Here is a 26,654-nt window from a genome sequence, read left to right as displayed (position 1 = left end):
GCCTCCAGAATTTTGCGAGTAAGCTGGCCCCTGTGACGCTTAACAACCTCACACCGTTGGAAATCAGTTAGGCAACCACAATCTCATCAATGACCGCCAAGAAGACCAGACACGCTTGTGAAACCGCTGTAGGCGTGCTCTCTTAAAGGCCGACGACCAGACTCGTGATTCTGCAAGGCAGAAGATCTTCCTCACCATTGGGGGTGGAGGAAACAGGCAACGGTGAACAGGGTAGAAGGGGGGAGAGGAGGAAGCGGGGGAAAAGTGGAAAGCGCGAACTGGTCGTCGGTCTTTAACCTGTCATTAAGACAGCGGCCCGTCAGGCCATGTAACGCTTCCCACACGTCAGACGGAGAGAATAAACAACCCCCTCAGAACACGCGGCGAAGTGATCCCGGTGCCTCGTATTGCAAGCCAAGCTAAACTACGAGTTTAGTGATGAGTTAATGTTCATTATCGTTAGAGTTCGTTAGAGTTCAAGATATAGTTATAGTTAAATTTGTTAGAGTTAAGTTAGAGTTCAAGCTAGATTTACATAATTAAACGTAGTGTTAGCTAGAGTTAGTATCAGTTCGTGCGCTAACTCCACTAACTCGCGGTTACGCTTTTTGTGGCTTCACTTAATTTGTGAAGTTTAGATATAAACGACATTTATATATAAACTACAACAAAAATATTTACTCAAACGGCTATTTAAAGATAATGAATAAACGACTAGATGATGCTCATCAGTACAATAACTGATACGTGTATAGTAATCTCTGTTGCAGGATAGGAAATCAGGACACGCCTGCAAAGCCCGCCACTCTTTCCACTTTTAGCAGAGGGAATTGTAGAGACGAGGCGACGAAGGACTTGTCTCCACTCCAGAGTGATCACTCTCTTACCACTCATTCACACTGGAAGCGGATCCGCGTTCGCAAAGCGGGTGCGAACGAGGTTGTATAAAGATCCAGTACAATTGCGCGCGCTCTCGATGACATCAAGTGCGCGTGCAATTGTACTGGATCTTTATACAACCGCGTTTGCAACCGCTTTGCGAACGCGGATCCGCTTCCAGTGTGAATGAGCGGTCAGAGCGGTGAAAGTGGTGGTCTTGTGGAAGGAGCGTGTACTGATTTCTTAACCTGCAACAGACTACACATACTCGCAATGACCATCCCGGCCAATTTTGCCCTGCGTTCGTTTCAGCTCCGAGCGGAGTTAGGAACTTCCGCTTCAACGTGATGAACGCGACGACCTTGAACGTGTCCTGGGACAGGCCAACAGAGGCTCCATGGGGCATAAGCGGCTACTACTTGCGCTGCTATAGCGAAGACACCAACCGCACAGTGAATGTTACGTTCGCGGACGAAGAGGAACATGTGATCGAACACGTCGATCTCCACGATCAGCTCGCAAGGTTTGGCTGCAGTGTCACTGCCTATGTCCAGGTGGGAGGCAAAAGCTACTCGACAAATGAAACGAACTTCGACGTCAAGACTGGTGTCACAGGTGAGGCGACGCTTGTTGGTCGGTGACTGTTACTTCCTTAAGTCGTATTACCACAGCTAACACATCCTACGGAAGACAGTCCGTAGACACGAGTCCCCGCAATATCCGTGGTTCGAATGCCGCGTGCCAAGTTTCTCCCTGAACTCACTGCCATGCGGCATTTGAAGCACGGATCTCGCATTGACTCGCGTTTGAATCTATGCAGACTGTCTTTTGTATGATGAATAAGCCGTGTGATCCCGGCTTCACCGCTTCCTCGCCGCGTGCTGCTTTACGCTTCAGTTTCTTGGAGATGCTCTCACATACACCTCTTAGGAGAGTACTCGGGTAACCAGAGTCGCGTAGTTGGGCGATCTGTTTTTACAATAAAACGTGTATCAACTTGATTATGGCAGGACTTGCTTAGAGCAGAAGCAAGAGCAGTGGTGGCAACACTTCTTTTGATGATCTTCGAATGACCTGACTCGTAGAAAAAAAAAACCCTCAGATGATCGGGGTTTGTACCGCCAACAGACGTGACTTGCGTTGAACTCCAAAAGGAAGTCCAAGAACTTGACTGACTTACCCAGTGGTAGTTCGTAAGTAAAAATCAATTCTGGGCAACTTTTTTGGAAATACTTCCCGACCCTTTTTTTACATCTGTTCCGCGGATCTTCCACCTCAGTATCGCATAGCACCAAAAAGTCGTCAACATATCTAAAGGTCGCTTTCGCCCGCGCGTCGTTCAGGTTCTCTTGAATGTTCCTGCGGATGCTGCAAGGAACAAATCGTGAAGATAAGGTGCGACCGGAGACCCAATACACACGCCGCTCTTTTACACGAAGTGTGGTCCTTGGGGGCCACTATTGTCGCTGCCAGGTGTACACTGAGTAGTTTCAGGAAGGTGTCGACGGTAATCCCTCCTTGCTCTTCAATGGCTGCTCGAAGAATCGGCAAAAGGCCTGTGTGTGGTATTGAGTGATACCTGTACTGGATGTCGACTGACAAGCCAGATACGACTCCAGAGTTGCTTCTCTAGATAACCAAAAAGTGTTCTGAATTTTAGATCGTGTAAGGATCGTTTCATTTATGTTGTTTTTTTTTCATATTCAGCTGACCCAATTGCCAATGAGATGATCTTTTGAGATGTCTACACCATTTAATGTTCTCGTCTAAGTAATCTTTGTCTCGGGTACCTTTCTCTGTGTTTACCCTACACCACCTAACTTGGCCGTTATAGTATGTTCTTAATTTTCTGCGTTCTAATAGGCCCTTTTGAAAAGTGGAGCCGTCTACTTAGCTCATCCCTTAACTGAAACTGTGGTGGAAGCAAACGTCCTCGTTGAGCCAGTCCTACACGACCACGATCCCACCCACACCCACGCGCAGGGAGTCGGATGAGATGATGAAAGGGACGCGGCTGATTTGTCCGGCGGGCAAGCTTCCACCGTAATATCAGCGTAGAGGTGAACGAAGTATTGTATACTCCATTTCCCCTTATGTTGTATAGCAACGAAGGCTAGAAGTGCGAGCTCATAGTGTTGGCCGCTGCCCTTAAAGGGGCAGTGCAACGATATTCAATTGTAATGTTTTTCACTTTACACGAGCTTACTGGCACTAGTGGGACTCAAAGATACTCGCACGCAACGCCACCGACCGAGAAATTCCTTCGTTCCGCTGTAATTTCGAGGACAAAACCGAGCGTTTTCATTCAATCTCTCCTTCCCAAAACCTGATGACGTAGCTGGGCGGTAGCAGTACCGCCCAGTGACGATATTTGAATGCGGCTCATAGATTGGACCCGAGCATTACGTGGGCACTCGATTTGGGCTCGTGATAATCTATAGCTCGAGAAGCATTCGGGTAGTGTCTTGTGTCCAATCGCTGCAATGACGACAACTGCCGAACCATAACAATGTCTTGAACGCAGCGCGTGTCCTGTGCCTTGCCAACTCCAGCGCGTGGCTATGACCAACATTGGCGGCATATAATCGGCTCCAGATCACGTGGCCGCTTGTTCTGGCTGCGAGTTGAGGGAGTGAACTTTGCTCTTTTTTCTTTATTTTTTTTTTCTGCGACTTTGATTGCGTGTGGTGAAAAACGAACGGGTATTTTACAGGTCATTAACGTCAGGGATCCGTTCTAAGCGGTATTTGCGCAAAATACAAAAATCGTTGCATCGCCCCTTTAATGAACGATAGCTTGTGCCACCGAGACGTGCCCTAGAGCAAGGAGCTTGCGCTTGTAGCCTTTATTGCGGCACATCATGAGGTGAAATAGCTGCTACGTCACTCACTTGAATTCGAAATTCACTTTTGGGGGCTTCACGTGCCAAGCCATTGCAATGCACCTGGTATGCCTAAACGCTGGACTTGGGATTAATTTCGAACCCCTGAGGATCTTTTGACGTGCAACCGAAATTTCGGCTATAAAGCGTCTTCTCTGCAATAAGCCTCCGACAGAATGCGCGCACCTCGGCCGTGATTCGAACCCACCACCACCTGGATGGCTAGGTGGAACATTTACATGAACGTTTTAAAAGGTCACGAAAGTGACGAAATTGTATGTGATTGGTGGAGCCAATAGGTGAGTGGCGTTTGGCAGTGTCCGGTTCCTTGGGAAATTTTGTTTAGCTGTTCACAAAATTGAGACTATCTGCAAGCCGGTTCAAGCCGAAGCGGTTCTAAAAAGTAGTCTGGTGGTTCCAGAGCCATGCTTTCATTTGCTTGCAGCTAAGTTTGGTTGTTTCTCAACAATAAAACAAAATTTCTTAAGGAACCCGAAGTTGCCAAACGCCGGTTACCTATTTGCTCTGCCAGTTAGACGGCATTACGTCACCGCGACCTTTTAAAACGCACATGCAAATGTCCAATCTAGCCATTCTCGGGCTCCATAGGCCGGTGCTTTGCCTGGGATCCAGCGAAGCGGCTTTAATAATTGGAGTCCACCATTGTCTGTGCACGTACACTGAGTATGCACTCGGCACGTACGAAGGCATGTGTCGGCATTCGGCATGAACTCGCCTCAGCTCGTATCGAGAACGAACGCTGCGTCAGCATTCGGCAATGGCTCGGAGCCAATCGCACGCGTCGTGTCCAGGAAATGGCGACCGCCAATGTTGGTTGATGGGTTCTTGGAAAGGGTTTATTAAGCGTGTGCAGAACTAAAAAAAAAGAAGTCGAGAAGACCAAAAATGTTAACAAAAAAACCAAAAAAAAAACCAGAGGTCTCATTTTCAAGCAGAAACATTGGTGAAGTCCCGCGTGCTCGTCTACGCGTTAAATGCTCTACAAATTATATTTCTGGTAGATGTTCCGGTGGCGCTCCCTTGCGGCTTTTACCACAGACGTCAAAACCAAGATTCTTGGTTCCGAACGGCAAACTCGAAGGTGCGTTTGTGTAAAGCACGATGGATTTTCAGAGTTATCCCGTTCCTCAACCAACGCCTCCAACGTTGATTCGATTCGTCTGGCTAATTTAGACGCACGTTGCCCAGGAACGTAGAGGAGTGTGTGCAAAACACCATAAACCCCTTGGTGAAGCGTCGGCTGACACTAAGCAGATCTAACATGTCAGAGATCTGCCTCGTCACGCGAAATGTGCCCGCTTAAGAAGTGCAAGGCAGATCATGAACAGCGGTCAGGAGGTGCAGTGATTGCCATACGCCTCCTATAGCTTATTAAGGCATAATGTGTTTATACGTTCATCCCCATGAAAAATGTCTTTAAGGTCCAGCTTCAGATTCCAGCGTCGAAGTCCAGCGTTACGTTATACGCAGTCATATAAAATGTATATGAAGCCCATAGGGCCCACCTCGCGTGTGACTCTGGCGGGGCCGGCCAAAAAGGGGAAGGGGGACAGCTTTGGGTGGTCGCCCGGGGCGCAATAAAAAAGAGGCGCTGCCGCGGCCACGTTTCGAATTTTTTTAGCTTTTAATTAATCTAAACACGGCGCCCGACCGCCATAACCGACCTTCAGTTTTTTTTTTTGTTTGTTTTTCGTTTATTTCGTTTACTTCACTTTATCATTATTGTAGCAGACCAGGTCATTTCTGTTTTAGATTTTACTGTGTCCTCCTCCTCAGCATTGAACTTTAGGTAGGCTCGTCAACGCCCGTTTCAGTGGCTTGGTATCTCCCTAAGACAATAGAATGTCAGCAATGGCGGCTGTAACCTGGCGCGTGTGTAAAACGTGTATATGCTCGATCGTCATTTGTTTTGGGAATGCGGTTCTCGTCTGACCAAACGCTCGTGTTGGGCGGCTACTCGCATGTCTACTAACAACGGGATATCGCGCCTACTAGAAAAGGGCGTGTCAAAAGGGGGGAGAAAGGGGCACGCCGCGGCCGGATTTCGCCCAGAGCGCTTGATGGTCTAGGACCGGCCACCTCCCTGGCGCGTCACATGCGACTCTGTGACATCACGTGAAATGGGACGTCCCCTGACGCTATGACATAACGTGACGTCATAGGTTCACGTGATTTGTTGACTTCACGCAGTCCACATATGCCGAGCTTCTTTGCGACATATTCTGCGCGACTTTTTTTTTTTTTACTACGCACGTATTTTCAGTTTCATCCGTCACAAACCTGGCGTTATCCTGTCCGGCCGATGGAGTAATCGTGGCAGAGTGGACGTTGGAAGACCCATCGTCCGTCGACACCATCGTGATCATCGCCTGCCCACCAGCCAACTACGACTGTCGCAAGGCCACAGTTGGACCTAATGACACGTCCGTCGAGATTAAAGGTTTGCTGGCGGATCAGGAATACACGGTTAACGTCACAACGTTCTTCACCGTGGAAGAGACGACGTACCACGGGGAGTCGGTGTTCGCCAATGTCACGACCCAACCTGATCGTAAGTTGATGCAGCAGTCATGAGGAAAGAATTCTTTGCGGACGTTCCGCAACCATGTTGAAATCTTGTCTACTTCGTACAAATATATGCTCTAAACATGACTGGAGACAGTGTTTTTAGACGGCCGCCGTACCAGGACCATCACAAAGGAAGAAACGCGTCTCAGTCAGTGTTCGAAGGCTGTCTTTTGTGGGATGCATTAACAGTGGGAACGCGGGTTAAGGGAAGGTTAGGTTTCCCGTTCCACGGCGACGACTCTAAATACGCGGGAGTTGAGTTTACACTGTTTTGAACGTATAGTGGCTATGCAGGGGATCCTAGCGTTGTAAAACAAGCCGAAAAGCTCTGTGCCTGCGCATAAAAAGCTCACCCTTTCACTCAACGTGCACTTAGATGGTGGATAATACCATGCGAATTCTCAAGGCGTACCAGCACCTTTCCTGCAAAAGACGAGACGATAAAACTTGTCAGGGTCAACGACGGACGCCATTGACCCTGACGACGGTGTAACGCGTGTCGCAATCTCCCAATAACCAAAGCGAGCAGACGACGCTAATACCGCAATCTCGTTGGCCGCGGAGCGAAAATAAAAATTTAGACTCCTCACGCCCTGCGTTTTCTTAAACCATAAAAGAAATACATTAAACTATCATAGAATACATTCTATACGGCGCTCATTTCCATTACACAGCGCGCCTACAGCTCTAAGACTTTTCCTAGCGGTCGGGACAGCCCACGTACGAGAAAAGCATGTGCATCGCGCTGCCTACGCTGTCTAGCTTCTGTGCTGCGTAAGACGGGGAAACGGCCATTTTCTCTAGCTCGGAAGCTGTTCACGACGATAGATGGAAGCACCCGCCCTCCAACTGAAATGAGATAACAACGAGGCTGTAGGCGCGTCCGGCTGTTCTAACTACGCGAAAGCTGTAGCCGCAAAATGCCATTGCAGTTTGGAGGAGTAAAGGAAGGTTCACACAATTGCGTTTGACTGTGCACCTGGCTGGGCCATGCAACTGGTTGGGCCACGCATGCATTTAATAAGCCGCTCCGGTCGTTAACTGTCGCAAGTGTGTTCTTAACAAGTTGTAAAGGCTGGTTCACACACTTGCGACTGCTTACGACTGGAAATGGTTAAAACAGGTTTTTAAGCCTGTTCGGACTGCTTAAGACCGGCCTCCGAAGGATTACAGCCGGACGTAAGCAGCCAAAAAAGGCTTAAAAGCGGTTTAAGGCTTCTTCGGCCGTAAGTGGTTGTAAGCGCGTGAACCGGCTTTTGAAGACCCTTTCACACACTTGCGACGGACTACGACCGGCTAGGACACGACCAATGTTTAGGCCTCTTATGACTGCTGCGGGACCCGTTGTATAAGCAGTCGCAAGCTGCTTAAAGACCGGTCGAGCTGGTCGTTGTCAAGCGCCGTTCCCACACTTGCAACCGAGTAGGACAGAGCCAAGACCGGTCTTAAGCCTCTTGCGACGGCACAAGACCGTTTGCGTTGCTTCGAAGCAGGTCCCACGCCGTCGCAAGAGGCTTAAAACCGGTTCTGTCTTTCTCGGTCCTACACAGTTGCAAGTGTGTGAACGGCGATTTAGTCGCAAGAGTGTGAACTGGCCTTTAGGTGTATTCCTTAGTGATTTATTTGCTTTAGTGTTACCACCCTTCCCCCTCTCTGTCCACGTACCATGCCGCGGTTTCCACGGTTCTGTCTCGTAAAGTGGATATTCTGCATACGTTTAAGGAGCAGGTATACGCAGCAGATACGGACCCTGCATAATGAAAAACCCACTGGGACCCGAGGCCGAGAGGGTGGCTGGCGGAGGCGCTGCAGGCGTTTTTATTCTACCCATAGGGGAGAACTCATTCAGGGCTCAGCTTAAGCCATAGCTCAAGCGCATAGCGTGCTGATCAGTTTAAGGTTCCGGTTTCGCAGCAAAGAGTAGTTCGGCAGCGTCATGCCAGAGACCTGCCTAAGCCAAGGCGATTATTGTGACTTTGTTAAAGAGTGAGATCCGTGCCATCCTTCTAACGAATGAATGCGCCCTGCTCTTCGGCCCATTTTATCTTTCAGCCAGAACAACAACAAAAAAACTTAAACGCGTTCAAGCCCGGATGAGCCCCGAGTGAGTGTCCTCCCCTCAATGCAGAATTCAATCCACCGGAGCGCGCGCAGCGCCCCTGCCCGCCGCCGTCTTGGCTACGCACTTTCAGTGCTTTTATATTGCAGTACACAGTAATCCCCTTGGGTCTAGAGTGCCCCAATGTCCTGTTTAGGGTGATGCCATCGTTTGTAGTACCCGATGCCGACAGCACGCGCTCACAGGAAAAACACAAAGATATCGCAGGAAACAAAATGTCGCCTTAGAATAGTCAGCGCCACGAGAACGTGCAGGGACACGCTCTTTCACGCACTCCAGAACAAAAAATAAAAATAAGCCTTCGAAACAAAATGGCCAGATGTTATCACCCCAAGCAAAGCGCACATAAAGGTACCCTACTTGGAACTGTAACATACGTTCCTCTGTAGCGTCGGCGCCAACGCTGGACCGCCACATCCCATTGAATGCTTGAACGGTGTAGGAAAACATTTTAGCTTTTATTTCTTTCTTTAGCGAGAAACTACGTTGTGTCAGTACCTTAGAAACCCCAGTATTTCACTCGTAGACACACGAAAACCAATTTTAAAACGAATAAAACGATATCTCGATACCACCTTGTAGTTTGGAGGCCAATGTACCTATGATGTTGAATGCCTCCAGCGCCACTCACGAAAGTACAGTGCAAATGTATGGGCGAGTGAACCGAATCTCGAAGCCTCCATAGTGCTTCCGAAACGTGCATTCCGCACCATCAAGACCGCCGTTCTGAGCAAACGATAAGTAGGAGCACGGTGGGTAGGAGCTTGATTTGAGGATGCGTGGTCCGCGGCCAAGTAAACCGTAGCCTAAAACAACTCTTTGCAGAAGAAAAACGATATCTTCTTCCAAGTAAACCCCTTTAACCTCCAACATTTTTTTGCAGCGCCCTCCAAGGTTGTCAATCTGATGCACGAGATCAGCAACGTCACAAGACTGAACGCATCGTGGGAAGAACCCGCGAACCAAATGCGCGCTGTGAACGGCTACTTTTTGAGCTGCGAGAAAACCGGCGGCCACGAAAAGATAACGAAGGAGGTGCCGCCCCGCAGCCAGCGCGTGACTACCCAGCTGAACCTGAAGGAGCCCCTGAGGGAGTTCACATGCCACGTATGGGCTTACGTTATGTACAACGGGACGAAAATCAACGGCACGTCTACAAAGTTCCTCGTGGAAACAGAGTCACCAGGCAAGTTATATTACCAAAAAGCAAACGCAGAAAGTAAAAAAAAAAAAAAAAAAGAAATACACTAGCTAATCCTGTCGACAAACACCAGCGAGCAATAATTTTGTCCGCCGCCACACCGACCCAGGTCCGAGCCCCTCTTGGTTGTTTAGAGCGCAGCTCTTATGCCTCGTTCACACTTGCGAACCGGCGGCCGGATCCGCGAGAATTCTGACGCCCGGCGACGAAAGCAGGCAGAATTTCCGGTAGAGAGCAAGATCGCTCTGGGGACCAATTTTGAACGCCGGAAAAAAGTTTTCTCTCGCCGCAAGCCATCAGAACGCACGGGGGAAGTGGCGCTTGCTGACGTCAGATCAACGCTGACGAGCTGGCGACGATGGCGACGAGACGCGCGCGGGCAAGGAGGAGGTTTGGCAGCTCTTGTCAGCTCTCGTCTGTTTGGGACGCGCTGCGCCGGTCGCGCCGCGCACTCCGCAGCGGCAACAAATGTGAACGGCCCGATCTTTCTCGGCGAGCGAATCCAGTCGGCGGCGAGTGCGTATTTCGCAAGTGTGAATGAGCCATTAGGCGCCCGTTTCCGGCTTGAGCGGCGTCGGCGTCGGCGTAACCGCGCGAAGGACTGTGGGAAACGTCTATAATGTACCGCGCCGAAACGTCACCGTGAAGACGAGCGTTTCGCGCGTGAAAAAGGGAGGAGGGAAGGAGGAGAGGATACGTATGAGGAGGGGCATACCCTCCCCCAGGGATGGGCAGTATTTCAAATACAAGTATTTGAAATACGTATTTCAAATACTTTGTGTATTTTGCATTTCTATTTCATTACAAATGGGTAATGTATTTAACGTGTGTCTTTAAATACTAAAACGTGGGTATTTCAAATACAGTTGTAATTAAATACAATTTTGTGGGCGAAAATACACCCCTCAAATTTATTGTCACTGTCCAGAGCAGGAAGAAAGCTACGCTCCGCACCGAATGCAGTGCCTCTTAATGCAAGCACAAGCGTTTAGTGGCTTTGTGATTACGGTGCTAGTCCAGGGCAAGAATAGTGACGAAATCGACGTTCACAGGCAGACTGGCTAAATAACTGCCTGTGGCAACTTGTGATGCTTTCCAGCCTTATTTCCATCCATATTTTTGCCTAGAACATTCTAAACACGCGAGTCGTCCAGATTTTCGTAACGGATGCGAGTTGCAACAATTCAAAATTCTCTAGCTAGTTCTGCGCGTCTTGGTCGTTTCGGTTCTTTGTTCGACTATACCAAAATGTAATCTACAAAAAAAAAAAAAGCTTTTTGAAGCTCTTTGCGTTTTCCACTTATTACGTCCAAGCTGATTACATTTTATGTAATTACATTGTTTTTACGTCACTACAGCCGCGCACACTAACTCCCGAGTGTGCGATGCAGAATTAAAATGAGATACCCAGAAACCCGTTGCAGATGCCCTCAAGTCGCTGACGCAAATTTTGAGGAATGTTTTCGGGAAAGTATTTGGAGGAGACCAAATACATTTGGTTGTATTTGTATCTTGTACTTAAATGCTTTTTGGAAATGTAATTAGATTTGTAATTAAATACATTTTTGACGAAGTATTTTGTATTTGTATTTCGATACATATTTGCATGTATTTTGCCCATCGCTGCCCTCCCCTTAGTACACTCCCCTTCTCCTTCTCAAGAGCTGCGCTCTAAATCGGTGTTGTAAAAAGTTGTAGGCGTCCTTTTTTTCTTCTACTCTCTATTACCATTTGTTCGAACGATTTGTTTGTGAATTTACTTTCATTACTTATATTTTATTTTGTTACTTGTTATTTTGTTCATAATTTGTAAGCTTTATATACAAACTTAACGTTGTGTAGCACTCCCAGCGTGTCGCTCGTCCATGACGCTCTCGTCCCTGACGCTCGTTCGTGACGTTCGGCCATGACGCTCGTCTCTGACGTTCGTTTATGACACGCTTTCATGACGATTTTCTCATAGAAAAGGCCCCATAGAAGACGCTTTGCGTTAAAATTAGCTGTCTGGAATTTACGAAAGGCGTGCTCCGAATGCATCAAATTTACACACGAACGCGCGGTTTACGAAAAGCCCGCGTTTGCCCACGGGGGGGCATTGCGCATACACGGAAGCCAGATTCGCGCGAGGCGAAGCTTTTGCGAATGCGCAGGTCCGACTTAAGCGGCATCGCGGTGGCGTGACGTCATAATCGAGTGTGTGTATAGGGCCTCCTCGCGCTCCTCCTTTCAATGGCACCGTAAGAAGGGCATCTTGCGAGTGTTTTGAGAATATGGAACTGCGTCGCAATGCCTCCAGACACCGTGAGGTCACGTGGATTCAGTGTCACGTGACTCATAGTGACACGTGAGTTCACAGAAAACCTATAAGCATTTAGGCGCCTTTTGGATGGCATATGGCAGCGCCCCGTGATGCCGCTACGTCATTGAGGCTATACGCGCCACGGACAGAAAATTCCTAAGGCTGGTCTTATAAATGCCACGCATTTAAAAGAAAAAAAAAAGGAAAAAAAGGAAAAGCAGGTTAGGAGGCGACTCCTAATTGTACAAAAACCTCAGACAGTGGAACGCACAAGAATGGACTAATTAAGTATTTTGTGGTAAAGAGAGGCAGTGTGATCGAATTTGACCTCTAATGAAAGGTTAGTTTTTGTTGCCGCGTTCCTCAAATTTCGTGCAAACAGTTAGCGCAAAAGACAAGGACAAGACGGAAATACAAATAGAACAAACGCCTTTATCTTCATCTTATCTTCGTCTCGTCCTTGTCCTTTGCGCTGATCATTCTCAAGGTGTTCATCCAACTAGCCCAACCGCTAATATTACTTGAAATTTGCCTTTAACTGGCGTGCAGTTTCGTCGTATCTTCATATCAGAACCAGTTTTCCCTCTGGAGGGGTGGGTCCAGAACTCCGTTTGGGAAGGGGGGGGGGGGGGGGGGGGGGGGCGGGAAATTTGTAAGGATACTATTTCCCCATTCTTTCTTGTGCACCGGGGGTTCCACCCAAGGCAGATTGCCCTCCAAGAAGGGGGGAGGGGGAAGGGTGAACTTTGTTTGGGGGGGGGGGCGCCCCTGTCGCACCCCCCTCCCCCCCTTGCATCCGCCACTGCCTCTAGTCACCTCACAACTGTGCGGTGCTGCGGCTCTAATCTATGCGTTCGGTGGCAAACCAGAGAACGGAGATCGGCAGACACTTGTTCGGTGGTACCATACTCCGCTACCCGAGAGTCGATAATTTTCAAGGAGTGTGGTCGACTTCCTCAAAACGCTGTGTATCAAAAATTTATTTTAAGGCTACAAAGCCTACCGGAGTCGGTGACACTTTAAGAAATACGGGGCATGACTTCTCTTATGCATGGTTCAAGCTTCGCGATCTCCTCTTCGCCGTTAATATCAACTAATGCCTCGATCCAATTGGATGTAGAGCGACGATAAAAAGCTCGGGAGTCGCCAAGCCATTTGTTAAGCAGCCAGTGACTATGCGGACCGCAAGTCCGCCTGCCTCTTTTGCAGGGGTTGTGGTGACGTCAGAACACCGAGCTCTGATTGGCCCTGATGGAAGGATAGGAAGTAGACCTTGACGCAGCTTGCTTTGACGTCTACCCACTATCCGTCGATCAGAGCCAATCGGAGCTCGGCGTCGGTCTGACGTCACCAGAACCCCTGCAATGGAAGCAGAAGAACTTGCGCTCTGCATAAAACATGAGAAATGAAGGGCAAGTGTGGCCCTTTCACGCCATACCGTCAGCTTTCTGCGCCCTCAGTTCGATCCACGCCGATGTCATATCATGCTTGTTGTCTAGACTCTGCTCGAACTACTGCCATGAGTAGCTAGAAAGGAGCTGGTCGACTATCGAGATGCGTATGCTTTACGTGTTTTAGTGTGTTACATTCAAAACATCAGACAGCAGGTGGCCTGGAATACAAAGTCGAAAATGTCAAGTCGGCAAGTTCTAAGGAATTTTTTTTGGTTGTGTGTGTGTGAAAAACCGACAGTGATAGCGCCACCGTGTAACAACTCAGCTGCAGCTGTGTTATTAATATCGTTAAAGTATCTTAATTTCCCGGCGTTATATTTTAGTTTTGTTTTGTTTTTATGTTTTAAGTATTGGCGAGAAAACCTATCGGAACGCGCTGGTGGATTCAGTCATTACTACCATTACTGTTTAAAAATATTTATTGCAAATTGCCCCGCAATTGTGTTGCTACGTGAAACGTTCTTGGGTTATCATTAGTGGTGCTAAACCAAGAGTTTAGTGGAGTTAGTGATGAGTTCGTGTTAGAGTTAGTTTGTCAGAATTAAAGATATAGGTACTTCAAGTTTGTTAGAGTTGAGTTAGAGTTCACTTTAGAGTTAGAGTTAGTTCATTAGACGTAGTGTTTTCTAGAGTTGATGGAGTTAGAGGTGCTGACTCCACTAACTCGCGGTTACGCCTTTTGTGGTTTCTCTTAGTTTGTGAAGTTTAGATATAAACGACATTTATACATAAACGTTTCACGATAAAAAAAAAACAATTTACTCAAACGAAATGAATAAAAGACTACATGAGGCACGTGTAGTAATCTATAGTCTGTGGCAGGCTAGGAAATCAGGACAGGCCTCAGAAGCCCGCCACTTTTTCCCCTTTAGCAGAGGGAATTATAGAGACGAGGCGGGGAAGGACTTGTCTCCACTCCAGAGTGTTCGCTCTGTTAGAGCGGTGAAAGTGGAGGTCTTTGGGGAAAGAGCGTGTACTGATATCCTAACGTGCAACAGACTTCACATGCTCGCTATGACCATCCTGGCCAATTTTGCCCCTGTATTCATGTTTCAGCGCCAAGCGGACTTAGAAACGTCCGCTTCGACGTGCTGAACGTAACGACCTTGAACGTGTCGTGGGACAGGCCAACAGAGGCTCCATGGGGAATAAGCAGCTACGTTGTGCACTGCAAAAGCGCAGACACCAACCGCACAGTCAATGTCACGTTCGCGGACGAAGAGGAATACGTGATCAAACTCGTTGATCTCCACGAGCAGCTCACAAGGTTTGGCTGCAGCGTCTTTGCCTATGTCCAGGTGGGAGGCAAAACCTACACGGGAAATGAAACGAACTTCGACGTCAAGACTGGTGGCATAGGTGAGGCGACGCTTATTGGTCGGCGGCTGTTGCTTCCTTAAGTCGTAGTAACACAGCTAATACATGCTACAGAAGACAGTCTGCAAACAGGAGTCACCCCAACTTCCGTGGTTCGAATGCCGCGTGCCAAGTTTCTCCTTGAACTCATTACAATGCGGCATTTGAAGCACAGATTTCGCGTTCGTATATGTATAGAGACTCTTTTGTCTTATGTATAAGCAGTGTGACCCCGGCTTTTGGGCAACTGCTTACGGTTGTCGGTACGTGCCAGAATGCATACCATCCGCTAGCGAGTGCTGCTCGTTAAATATCCCGTCAAATGCTACGCCGCCTTCGGTATATTGGGCGCAGAGTTTATAACAAAGGCGGTTTTCATTTCCACTTCCAGAAGCTCCAAAGAACGTAGAGCTCGTAAATCGAACTGCCACCAGCTTCACGTTTGAGTGGGACGCCGACCCGAAGGCGCCCAATTACACCATCGATGTAAGAACGCAGGACCAGGTCGACGTCTTCGACTCTTGGACGGACAACGTACGGGAAGAACGAAATGGTACGGTGGTGCACAACGTGACCGGGCTGAAGCCGTGGACCCTATACAAAGTGAGCATCAGAAACTGCGCCGAGTACTGCGGGAAGGAGGCAGTGCTGGAACAGCAGACCAGAGTTGCCGGTAGGTGTGAATTTGTGTGCTAAAACCGAACATACACCAATCGCGCAGAGAGAAACAAAAACGCCGGATTACGGCGCATTTACTGCGCGTGATTGGTTTAGCCGATTAATTGTTTAAACTTAAACTATATATTTCAACGAAGTTGAAATATATTTAGTACGAATATTCATTTTATATTTATTCTGTATTATTTTGGCCGCATTCGAAATACGCGCGTAAGGTATTCAAAATACATTATAAATATGAATCAAAAAATATTTTAAATATACCAAAAATATATTTTTTTTTATTTTCGGTTTAGTCAGCAAATGGTGTCCCTGTGGTATTTGAAGGCACTACTAAATACATCTCACAAAGCTACATTAGAAACGAACACAAACACAAACACCATGACGCACTGAACAGCTCATTCACAGTCCCGTTGACTCCTCTAGAGCCTTATATAGCCTGCATATTGAAGGTAATCATATTTTCGGTGACCACCTCTGCGCTTATTAAGGTTCCAAGTATTCGATCTTCTCCTCGGGAGTCTGTCCAAGGGGAAACAGTGTTTTGAAGTTCGTGGACAAAATCTCTTACTAAAAGGCATGGGTACAACTAATAACAATTCGGCGCAATCCCGAAAACAATATCCACACAAACGGCTCATAAAATACATGTTATTGCTTCTCTGCGTAGCACCACTCAGGACGAAGCGAATCAAGGCAGTTTGTTCACTTTAAAATACTGTAAATGACTTTTTTTTCGTGAGGACCTAATTCTCGCAAAGTTTGCGAATCGCCTACAATTCCAAAAAATAGGTCCCGTGAACAATTCCGGCAAAATGTAAAAACATTAAAATCTATATTGCGATCCTAGCGCGTCGCGAAAATTAGAATTTGCGAATTATTCCAAAACTCCAACTTTGACCTAAATTGCGAAATATTGAGCCCGCGAAATATAAATATTTTACAGTAGTTGTTTTGCCTTTCCTTTTTAGTAGTTGACTATTTAATCTGGTAGTTAATTTCACTATATAAAACTCGCTATTTATATCACGTACAATGGTGAGTATACACGTTCAGTGAACTCACATTGTGGTAACAAAACCACGCCAAACGTATCTGTTCACAGCACCTGCTGAAGCTTTCCAGCATCAGCAAATGTTGTGGTTGTAGTTCCCGAACCCCGTTTGTGATTGGTGTGCAAGGAACTGATCAGGTGTGTTCTTGATAGAAAAAAGGAAACAATAACATAAACTGGGCTGATTTATCAGTGCGATGCTGCGCAATTCAGCTGACAAACTAATCAAATGTTGTATTTAGGCGCTTCAGTGTACTCCATATCTGCTTGAAATGAACTTCTAGAAGGAGCGCTTTTCAATATTTTGGTAGTTTAAGTCAAACTACCAAAGTATTAGAGTCAAAAGGTACTTAGAGTATAACACAACAGTATTTACGATTTTCAGGTATTTTAAGAGTATTCTGCACGTATTTTTGATTGCTCCGTGTTTTTAGGGTTGGAGTATATTTTGCATGAATTAAATGTATATTTCAAGAAATATATGTGAAAGGTATTTTCTGCCTATTAATGTAGTATTTACATATTTCAAAACGCATGAAGGGAACTTCAAATGTAGTTGAAGTAAAGGTATTTTAAAATGATTTTTAGAAGTATATTTAGTACTAAGTAAAAAAAAAAGAAGTTTATACTTTCGGTCTATTTTTCGTGTACTTACAATTATGAACTGTATTTCAAATACACTCAAATTAGAATGTGGTATATTTCAAACGTATTAGTTTTCGCTAAGGGAGGGTATGTGGGTAGAAACCGAAAGAGAAGAGGAGACGGGAGCGGGTGTGGACTTCAGAACACCGAGCTTTGGCTGGAATGATTATAGTTGGTAGACGCGAAGCCAGCTGCCTTCGTTTCTACTCACTCTTCGAACCCGTCCGAACGCCGAACCCCGCCTTCGACGTTCGCGTTCAATGCGTTCGAACAGCGAGTAGAGACAAGGTAGCTAGCTTCATTGCGTCTACCCGCTAATCATTCCAACCAGAGCTCAGCATTCTGGCGTCTCTGCGCGCTATTGTCTCCTCCTTTCCCTCAGTTTCGACCAGTATGGACTCTTCAAACATGAGGATCGAGCCGAAGGGTCGCGGAGCGCGCCGAATGCGCGCCGAAGGCTCGCCGAGCGCGCCGATAGTGCTTCGGCGTCATATAAGCGCGGCGTCACCGTCGTACGAGTCCAATCGGTGCGTTCCGTAAACTGGCCCCTACCATCATCGAGGACTCTCGGGTCCCAGGCCGATATCTTGCAAACCGCGTTTCAACGTAATACGAGTCTATGCGCAGCCGATGCTACGCGCCGGAGAAAGCAACAAAACAACGTCAAAGTGCCACGTCATGGCGTTCGGCATGCTTCTGTACGTGGCCCATCATGACTAAACCCACCATGTAGAGGGAAGGCACAGGGACTGCGCTTTCAGCACGCGTGTTTCTGCCGTCGACTACGCACCGACGTATCATAAAACGAAGTACGGTCGAGTACGGTAAAGTCGCGGTTGCATGCTAATACATTATAGAGAAGAGTCTGCAGGCGCTGCTCGAGGCGTGTTTTCTGTTAGTGTACGATGGCCCTGTCAGATTAGTTAAAATAATTGTGTGGAGGGATAAACGCACGAAGCAGCACACTTGCCTCGAACGTGCTTGAGTTTCATGAGTGCAGATACACTTCTGTCATTCTGTCTGCAGAAAACGCCATGTCTTTTGTGTGGTGTATGTGCAGTGTGATCGAAGCTTTAAGGTTATCAACATTGTCTCATAGCCCTCACATTGTAAGTTGACGCAATATTTTTTTTTTCTCTGGCAGCTCCATCGGCCGTTAGAAACTTGAAACCCGCATTGGATGGATACACCAATGTTACTCTTAGCTGGACGAAGCCAGCCAATCCCAACGGCCCGATCGACGGCTACACGGTGAAACTCGTGGACACGGAACGTAACCAGACGTTCGTTCACGACCTCAACACAACAAGCGTCACGCTGAACGTGGTGTACAAATTCACCGACTTCATGGCCACAGTCGCGCCTTACAACTTGGACGACAACACCACGCTGCACGGACCGAGTAGCAGCGTCGCCTTCTCCAGTTCCGGGGATGGTAAGTTTCGCCGTAAATTGGCAAAGGAACGAATGCTTCGGCCACCTCGGGCCAATCAGAGCCACGGAGGGTGAATCACGTGACAACCCTTACCAAAGGTACGGGGGCGAGAGTGTAATTCAAGCAGTTGAGGGAGAGGCGAAGAAAAACTCCCCTCTTCCCCGGACCCTCTTATGGGTGTTCCAGACGTCACTTTGTCCCCCTCGATCGAAATTAGTACAAAAAACGCTGTCCTCTCTCTCTTTCCCGCCAGTGGCTTCGACAGTACTGACCGTAACAGGTAAGATTGAGTATAGTCACGTGTTCCCCTCCTACGCGCTGATTGGCTTACTAAGACTGTAGCCTTCGCCGTCTACCAAGTTGCGATGAGTCAGAGAAGCTACAATGCAAAAAATAGAAAGACACAGTAAAAACGAATGCAAACGGGTATGCAGTGTGCATGACCGGAGTGTAGGACAAAGAGAAAAAAGGGACACCTTGAAACAGCGGTGTTGATGGTTCTGTTGTTACTTTTATTCGGCCTAGTCATTTTTTTTTTTTCTTTTAATTCACTGTAGGTCTTCAAAACCATAATATGGCATTCAGAATGCGAATGAGAGTGAAGTGTTTGGCGCGCCTTTATTTTTGACCTTCATTTGTATCTTGTGACGTTAAAGTTGAAATGTTTCAGGAGTTCCTTCCAGCATAGAACAACGCCAGGTCATCGCAAGTTAAAATCGTTAATTTTGATAAAGGAAAAAAAAAGTTATCAGATTTATTCGGTATTTTTTCAGTTAGGCTAGCTCTGAAGTGACGAAAACAAAGTTCCTGTCACTCTTTATTAGCGGCGAGATGTTTCGGTGACGCCATCGTTCGGTTACCTTTCGTGACGTCATTACCTTTTGAACAAGTTCGATAGTGTTTGTAATAGGCATGGTGGAAGCCTGAAAGCATAGCGCTCTCAAAGCAACACTTCCAACACCGTCAAAATAGAAGTTATTTTATGTTTAGAAAGAGTTATATACATAGAGACAGGGGACGGGACAACACATCTTTCAACTTTCAACAATATTTTTTTTTGTTGAAAGTTGAAAGATGTGTTGTCCCGTCCCCTGTCTTTATGTGTATATCTCTTTCTAAACTTATATCATTACGAACGCGCTCACTAACAAGTATGAAGTTCTTACATTCCTCTTATTTCCGTCGTTGTGACATCCTTTGCTGACGTCATACTCAGCATTCGGCCAATTGCGGTGGGCCGACCACAGCGACGCTTTTGTTCGCTCACGTTGCCAATACTAGATGTTCGCGTCTTTGCACAATATTTCGGAACCAGTTTTTCCCTCATGGTTGATAAAATGTTAACTTTGCTTTGCCGGTTAAGCCAGTTGCTCATGAAATATAAATACGCAAGGAGTAACATTTGTAGCCTTATTCCAAAAAAAAAAAAAAGCCTTTTTTCCCCACAATCATATGTGCACGCTGAAATCAAATGTCGACTTCTACCTTCGGGGATTTTTTTTTTTTTTTATAGATTTTGGAAGCAAGTTTTCCGTAAACAAATTCAGCATAGCGTGTTGCCTTCACTTAAAAGGCTCGACTCTTCTTAATGTAAGCTGTACTCACTTTGCACACGTTTACACATTGATGCGCAGGTCCTGTACCTCCGCGGCCCCACGTTGAAGATGTCAAAGACCACAGCGTGCTTCTGACATGGGAGACTCCCAAGGACAAGAACCATACAATCGTTGGCTACGAAGTGACCGTGAATCCTGGTGGCAAAAATATCTCCACGAACAGCACTAACGTGACGCTGACTGATCTCGAGGCATGGACTCAATACAGTGTGCTCGTGGCTTCTTGCACCAACATAAAACAATGTGGTACTCCGAAGGCTGCCACCTTCCGGACGGACGTCGACGGTGAGTGTTCTTCATTTGCTGAATTTTGTTTCAGAACACTCTTTTATGCAAGCTTCCTTATCAAAATCTTGCTATCAGTTTTGTTTTTATTCTCCTTTCAATGGCTTTCAGGAAGTGTCAAACCGCTAATTCTATTGACATTGCCGTCTTCTGGCGTTTAGTTTAATGGATGTTATGTCTCCTCAACTCTGATAGGCACTGCTCATATCATTCAAATATTTCTAAACATACTCACTGCAGAATCACTGGAAAAAAATTTTCGAGTGCGTAATAAGTATACCAGAAATAAAAGAATTCTCGCGTACACCATACATTTCTATTCTATCCAAATTTGTTGCGATCCCTACCCGATAGCCTGATAAGTCATTGCGTTCCTTTTCAGAACATCAAAACTTTTTTTCTTACGGATTATTCTAAAATGAGAACGTAGGTAGTTGGGCAATGGGATAAGTTCAGTGAGCACTTCAATATAATTATATGCCTGGATCCCCATGGCCTATATTCAGTGTACGGGAATAGAATCAATAACTACCACCCTACCTTTCTTTGTTTCAATCAGGTGACTAAAAGTATATACAATATAGTATGTGCATTCTTTTTCTGCAGCTCCGTCGGCTCCTCAGAACTTGACAGTCCATTCGTTCGGTACCCACTGGGTCGACGTGACGTGGAAAGCGCCTCAGCATCCAAACGGCCCTCTGAGTGGCTACAACGTGACACTGAAGAACGGCTCCGAGCTCGTCTGGGCCACGACAAGGAACACTTCGCACAATATTACGGGACTCGAACCCGGCACCTCGTACGAAATTTCGGTGTACGCCTATAACAAGGCAGAGAAAGGGGAAAAGAAGGGCCCTGTTGCAAGCTTTACCGCACAGACGCAGTCGGAAGGTAAGTGCCATTGGCCGTCATCGGTAGTGGATAACCGACCGACCCGTCTCAAGCGGCAAACGGGTTGGCGCCCGGCCTGACAAGCCGGCCTTGTTTTCTATGCTTTGCCTTCACCTCAAGTCCCGACGCAGCTGCCGACGCTATACGAGCTGATGGAACCGATCACACAGCGTCAAAAGAGCGCCATCATGTTGTTCGTCACGTGTCTGTGCGCGTGTTCCATCGTCGCCGAACCAATCACAAACAGAAAAGCTAGGCCCAATGACTTGCGCCTATTGTAACGCTGCCTGATTTGTCCCACTAGCTCGTAGCGTCGGCTGTACCGTCTTGACTGAAGCTGAAACGAAGTATTGGTGGCATTGGCCCAGGATGCACTCTACGATGTTTCACATTGTGTGCTCCTTACTTTTTATTCGCAGCCTTTGAGGGTTTTCCGTCACCGCGGCTAAACTAATCACCGCCAGGAAAAAAAAATCAAAGCGCACCTACTGATTGGCTAACTTCCTCCAACGATCGTCCAACTGGTAGGCCCTAAATGAAGGAGTAACAGTACTTTCAACGCTTCTCTGTAGCACAGAGGAGATGTTTGTGCTCAAAGCTTTTCATTGAAGGAAAAAGGTTTATTTCGAAATAATTTGCCTCCAAAGTAGCGCGCTGTTGTTTCAACGACTTAAATAGAGCGTGTTGTTATATGCGGAAGGGTCGAGCTTTTTGTAATCAGGCCTTATACGAGGCTCGTACTCATATAGTAGACATAGTGTATTTACGTGTATGTAACCGTAACATTTACCGAAGTGTAATTGAGAGGGTAAACCTTCTTCAAAACTAGATGACACCAAAACAATCGAAAACATAATCCGATGTTGCAATTTAGAACTGCATTATTTTTTATATACGCATTTTACATATATGTTATAGTGTACTGTTGCAGCATACGTAAAGCGATAACTGAATTAATGAATAGCGTCGAGTACGTGCCAATGAAGAGATGGTTGTATTTTTTCATTCGAGACAGGCTGCTAGACTCGTCTTCGGCAAATTGATTATGATAAATTTCTAAACTATTTACTAGTAAGTAATAGTACGCTGATCAAATATCTTTACGTGGTTATCATAACACTATTTATAGTCTTTGTCCAGAAATATATCCGAGTACTAATTGTTTGAATATCTGAAACATTAAAATGCTTGTGGACGATAGAAAGTTGTAGTGGATCCGTAGGTAGTCAAAGCATGCTCTTCCCTTTTGAACGCACATATGTTAACATTCTATTGGATATTAGATCTCAATGGGAGTGGACCGTTCAAAGTAAGAAGAGAGATTTATCCCGAAGACGCGGTCGTGCCGCGAACACATCCTAAAAAAGACGATGTGCAGACTGCGACCTGTTTCTCCCTTGTTTGACTGTCTCATGAGACGTACAAAGACTCTACAGACATATTGAAAACAGACAAATGTACGAAGGCTCTGATCATGATTTACGCGTGTCTGGAGATGTTCCATCATCATGTCTGTGCAGCGAACACCAGGGCCGGCTTGCTAGAACAGTGTCTCAGCTGAGGCTGGGTAAAAGAAAGCAGTGGCTGGACAGCGCGAGCGTCTTGAGACGCGGTTTGCGCCCCTGCTCAGCTCGTGAGCTGGCTGTTTGGCAATGCTTTCTTCCCTCCAGTCTCGGCTGAGACGCTGTTATTTAGCAAGCCGGCCCTGGTCTTTCGCATGAGTAGTGTTACTCTCGCTCTTTTTAATGCGCTGAACGTGCACTTTCTTAAAAAATGCCAATAGGTCTCCTTTCGGGCAGAGCTCTCGAAGAGCCAATCATCATGATCTATACCAGGGGTGGCCAAACCGCGGCTTGCGAGCCGCATGCGGCTCTTTGTTGGTCCAAGTGCGGCTCGCGGAGCTCTCGCAAGGCCCCCCCCCCCCCCCCCCCCCCCGCCCCTTTCTGCGTTTCCCCGGGAAAAAAAGAAAGGATTTCAGAATAAAGCACAGCTCGCGGTTTGGTAGTCTTGTACCCGCATACGTACAGTCGTGCAGCCTCAGCCCTCATACGTACAGTCGGACCTTAAACAAAATTTAAGTTTGCCCCCCCCCCCCTTTCCGCGGCTCTTTGAAGTTTCGTGATTTCGTTTGCGGCTCTTAGGCCGGGTCAGCCTGGCCACCCCTGATCTATACCATGAAGGCTGGGAAAACAACGAGACAAATAATTTGTTTATGTAAAAAAAAAAAAAAATAAGACAGTGCGAGCATTGCGCGAGCGCAGAAAGCAGATTCACTCGAAGTGAAGCTTCTGCGCATGCGCCAGGGCGACAACAGCGCCACCGCAGTGGGCTGATGTCAGAACCGCGCATGGGTGTATGTCGCAGCCAATGGGCTCTCGTAGTGCTTTCTGGGAAGACCCGTGGGCCCTTTTCAGAATGCAGAATCCCTGTTCTTTGTTTATGGCATTTTGACTGAAGCAACCTTCACCCGCGGGTTTCATTTGATTCCCTAAGTTAGAAAAATATCGAGCGACTCTACCGTTAAGCACTCATATGATGTTAGCTTCGCAGGATTCAAGAAGTACAATTGAGTAGTGCTGTCGGAACGTGTTTTAACAAGAACAGCTAAATTCATCGCGATGATTGTGTTGTATGGCTGCACCATTATGCCTTCTTCATGATGGTGTTAATTGTAACGAGTTTTTTCATCGCCATATAATATGTTAACGGCTATGGTGAAGAACTGCTGTAAAGCACAGCTCGAGGCGTCGTCTACGGCTTGCGAAGCAAAGATGCAGCAAACCAGGTTCAGATTAGCACGTAAATAATAATTTTGACTGATCGTTGACCGGGTTATGTTTTCTTTCTTTTGTTTTATTTAGAAAAAACAAACAAAAACTAAAGGGCTTGAGTGCTTGTTTGTTTTTTAAACAAAGGTAAACAGCTCTTCAGCCACACGATCAAACACCCCTGTGCGTCCACGTGACAAATTCGGGGTCTACATGGCTCCTGTATTATGAGGTCCTTGAGCTAACTCGAGTGGAAAATATATATTCATGAATGTGTGGCATCTGATGTTTTTTTTTTTTATTATTATTTTGTTTTTCTAACAGCTTCCGGTGGAGGTGGCGCGTCTGCAGGCACAATTGCTGCAGCCGTTCTCATTCCCCTCTTGATCATCGTTCTGGTTGTGGTTTTCTTCGTCTACCGGAAATACAGAAAGAACAGAGGGTATGTATACGAGCTTATTCTATTCTTGAATACTTACGTACGCATTCAGGGTGTTTCTTGGAACGCGGGTCAAGTTGCTCGTGCAAGAAGTACGCATCTCTGCGAAGAAAGAACGAACATTGATGTTCTATTGGTGTTTTTTCCAAGGGCATATTTAGGAAAATGTAGACCGTTTGCTATAATTAGGGTCTGAACCATTTCTGAGTAATAACTTTGTAATTGGTAAATTTAAAGGTATGGGCTAGGTTAGAAACTTTCAGGGCCTCATCAAAAATCGCTAACTCCGCGCACCTTACAAAAAAAAAAAAAAATATAGGGCATGCGCGATATTTTATGACGCATGCCCTTAAAAGCTAAATTTTTTATGCGTTCCTATGTTTCGGTTTCCCTATCGGAGCACAGCGCCAGCGGTCCTGCAGCGCCCACCCGTGGCCAAAGAGCGCAACATTCTCTGAGCTTCCCTTCGTAAGAGAAAAGGAAGCGTGGCGCGAGCCTGTGAAATTAAACTCTGTGCTTGTTTTTAGTAGCAACACAATAAACTGTATTCCTTGGGTTTACCATCTGTCGTGCGAAGAATGCATAGCGGCACACGTTACTTACACGCTTTGGCCACGGGGTAGCAGGACCGCTGGCGCAAAGACACTTTCCGAAAGAAAAGCGAAACTTAGAAACGCATGCCAACTTAGGATGTTTCTTTCCGTCTCTTTTTCTTCTGAAACGGCGCAAAATGCTGGAACTACCTTATACAGACCCCTTTCGAAATTCGCGTGCCGATTATTAGGAGGTCGGAACCTCTGCACAATAGCGGAATAACTGAGATCGTGGAATGTGCAAGTCATTTCATAAGATAGCGAACGTCGGAGCGCGGCCAGCGGTAGGAGCCGGCGAGCCAATCAAACAGCGTCGGAAGTGCAACGTCACTGCGCTCATCACATTTTTCTGTGGGAGTGGTTTTGCCTTCACATCCAAACAAAACGCATAAAGTGTGCCGTGATGCTGTGGTTTTAGTCCGCCATTGTGCGGGGGTTCCACAGCTGCCAACAGAGGGCAGTATTTTGAAAGAGGTCTATCATTCTGAAATACATAGATTTAGGGTTTTTTGATAATTCCAAGTAACTTTATAGTTGAAGTCAAACCTTTTAATTTAAAACTTAGGTTAATTACCGAGAATTAATCAGAGACCTAATTATACCGAACGTTATAAAATTTACTAAACATGTTCCTTGGGAGGGCCTGATACGAAGTTAACTTTCTTTCTGTGCGATGGGTACTTTTTTGCAAAGCAAATTTCGGTCTTGTATTGTTGTTTAAGTAAGGTTCATAGTCAAAGAAAAAGGAACATATATGTTAGGGTTCTTTCAGCACCAATGTCCAGTTGAACTGTGAGAACGTTATGTACGGAATATACGATCGCACTAAACTCTCCAGGATAAGCGTCGTCGACTCTTAACAAAGTGCAACACTTCTACCTCTTTGCAGAGAGTCGCAGTCCCTTCTTTCTGGCGAAGGCTCATGAAGATAAAGATCACGAGATACGAGCTCTGGGAACTACGGACAAGCGAAGCGATAGCCATGGAGGCGGAAAGGCTCTGTAACCTTCGATCGCAGAAAACAGATAAATATAGACCCCTGTCAGTTGTGTCCGGCGTTCGTTTCAAGTAATCTGTAGCAGCCTTCTTCTGCACCTTCGACGAACTCCGTTTCTTGTTTCCCCACCTGGAAGATAAGATAAAGTCACCCGATAATTTTTGGACTGTCGTCTGTGACTCATAGTTGGAGTGTATGCTTACGAAAGAAAATGCAACGTACAACGTGGATCTTCAACTTATCACTAATTAGGAAGTTACAAGTACTTCGTGCAATCCTTAGAGGTAATCATAAAAAAATTGTTCTTAATAAAAAAGTAAAAAAAAAAAACAATGCTGCCACAGTTTATCACAGCTTGGTTTAAACTGAATATGGGATTAGAGTTACTGATAATTTTGTGCTCTAAATAAACCCTTTTATGATAAATAAAAATAAGAGGGCTCTTGACTTTTGCCTTTAAGAGTGGAACCCG

General features: G+C 46.4%; 1 protein-coding gene across 2 annotated transcripts in view; it reads left to right on the top strand.

The window, feature by feature from the left end:
• Nucleotides 1-26,235, top strand: part of LOC8035030 (fibronectin) — a 69,630-nt gene extending 43,395 nt beyond the window's left edge. For both annotated transcript variants that reach the window (XM_029979701.4, XM_040209213.3), the window contains 10 exons: nt 1,192-1,494; nt 6,045-6,332; nt 9,352-9,654; nt 14,479-14,781; nt 15,170-15,451; nt 18,303-18,593; nt 20,228-20,494; nt 21,101-21,385; nt 24,478-24,595; nt 26,075-26,235. In XM_029979701.4, coding sequence (XP_029835561.2) covers nt 1,192-1,494; nt 6,045-6,332; nt 9,352-9,654; nt 14,479-14,781; nt 15,170-15,451; nt 18,303-18,593; nt 20,228-20,494; nt 21,101-21,385; nt 24,478-24,595; nt 26,075-26,111 — 2,477 coding nt within the window. In that variant the 3' untranslated portion in view covers nt 26,112-26,235. The remainder of the gene's footprint in view (nt 1-1,191; nt 1,495-6,044; nt 6,333-9,351; nt 9,655-14,478; nt 14,782-15,169; nt 15,452-18,302; nt 18,594-20,227; nt 20,495-21,100; nt 21,386-24,477; nt 24,596-26,074) is intronic.
• Nucleotides 26,236-26,654: the final 419 nt, after the last annotated feature.

The sequence above is a fragment of the Ixodes scapularis genome, unplaced genomic scaffold (assembly GCF_016920785.2).
Source record: "Ixodes scapularis isolate PalLabHiFi unplaced genomic scaffold, ASM1692078v2 PGA_scaffold4__175_contigs__length_147842914, whole genome shotgun sequence".
In the NCBI taxonomy this organism is placed as follows: domain Eukaryota; kingdom Metazoa; phylum Arthropoda; class Arachnida; order Ixodida; family Ixodidae; genus Ixodes; species Ixodes scapularis.
The sequence above is the reverse complement of the archived record's forward strand: the minus strand, read 5'-3'. Positions and strand labels throughout refer to the sequence as shown.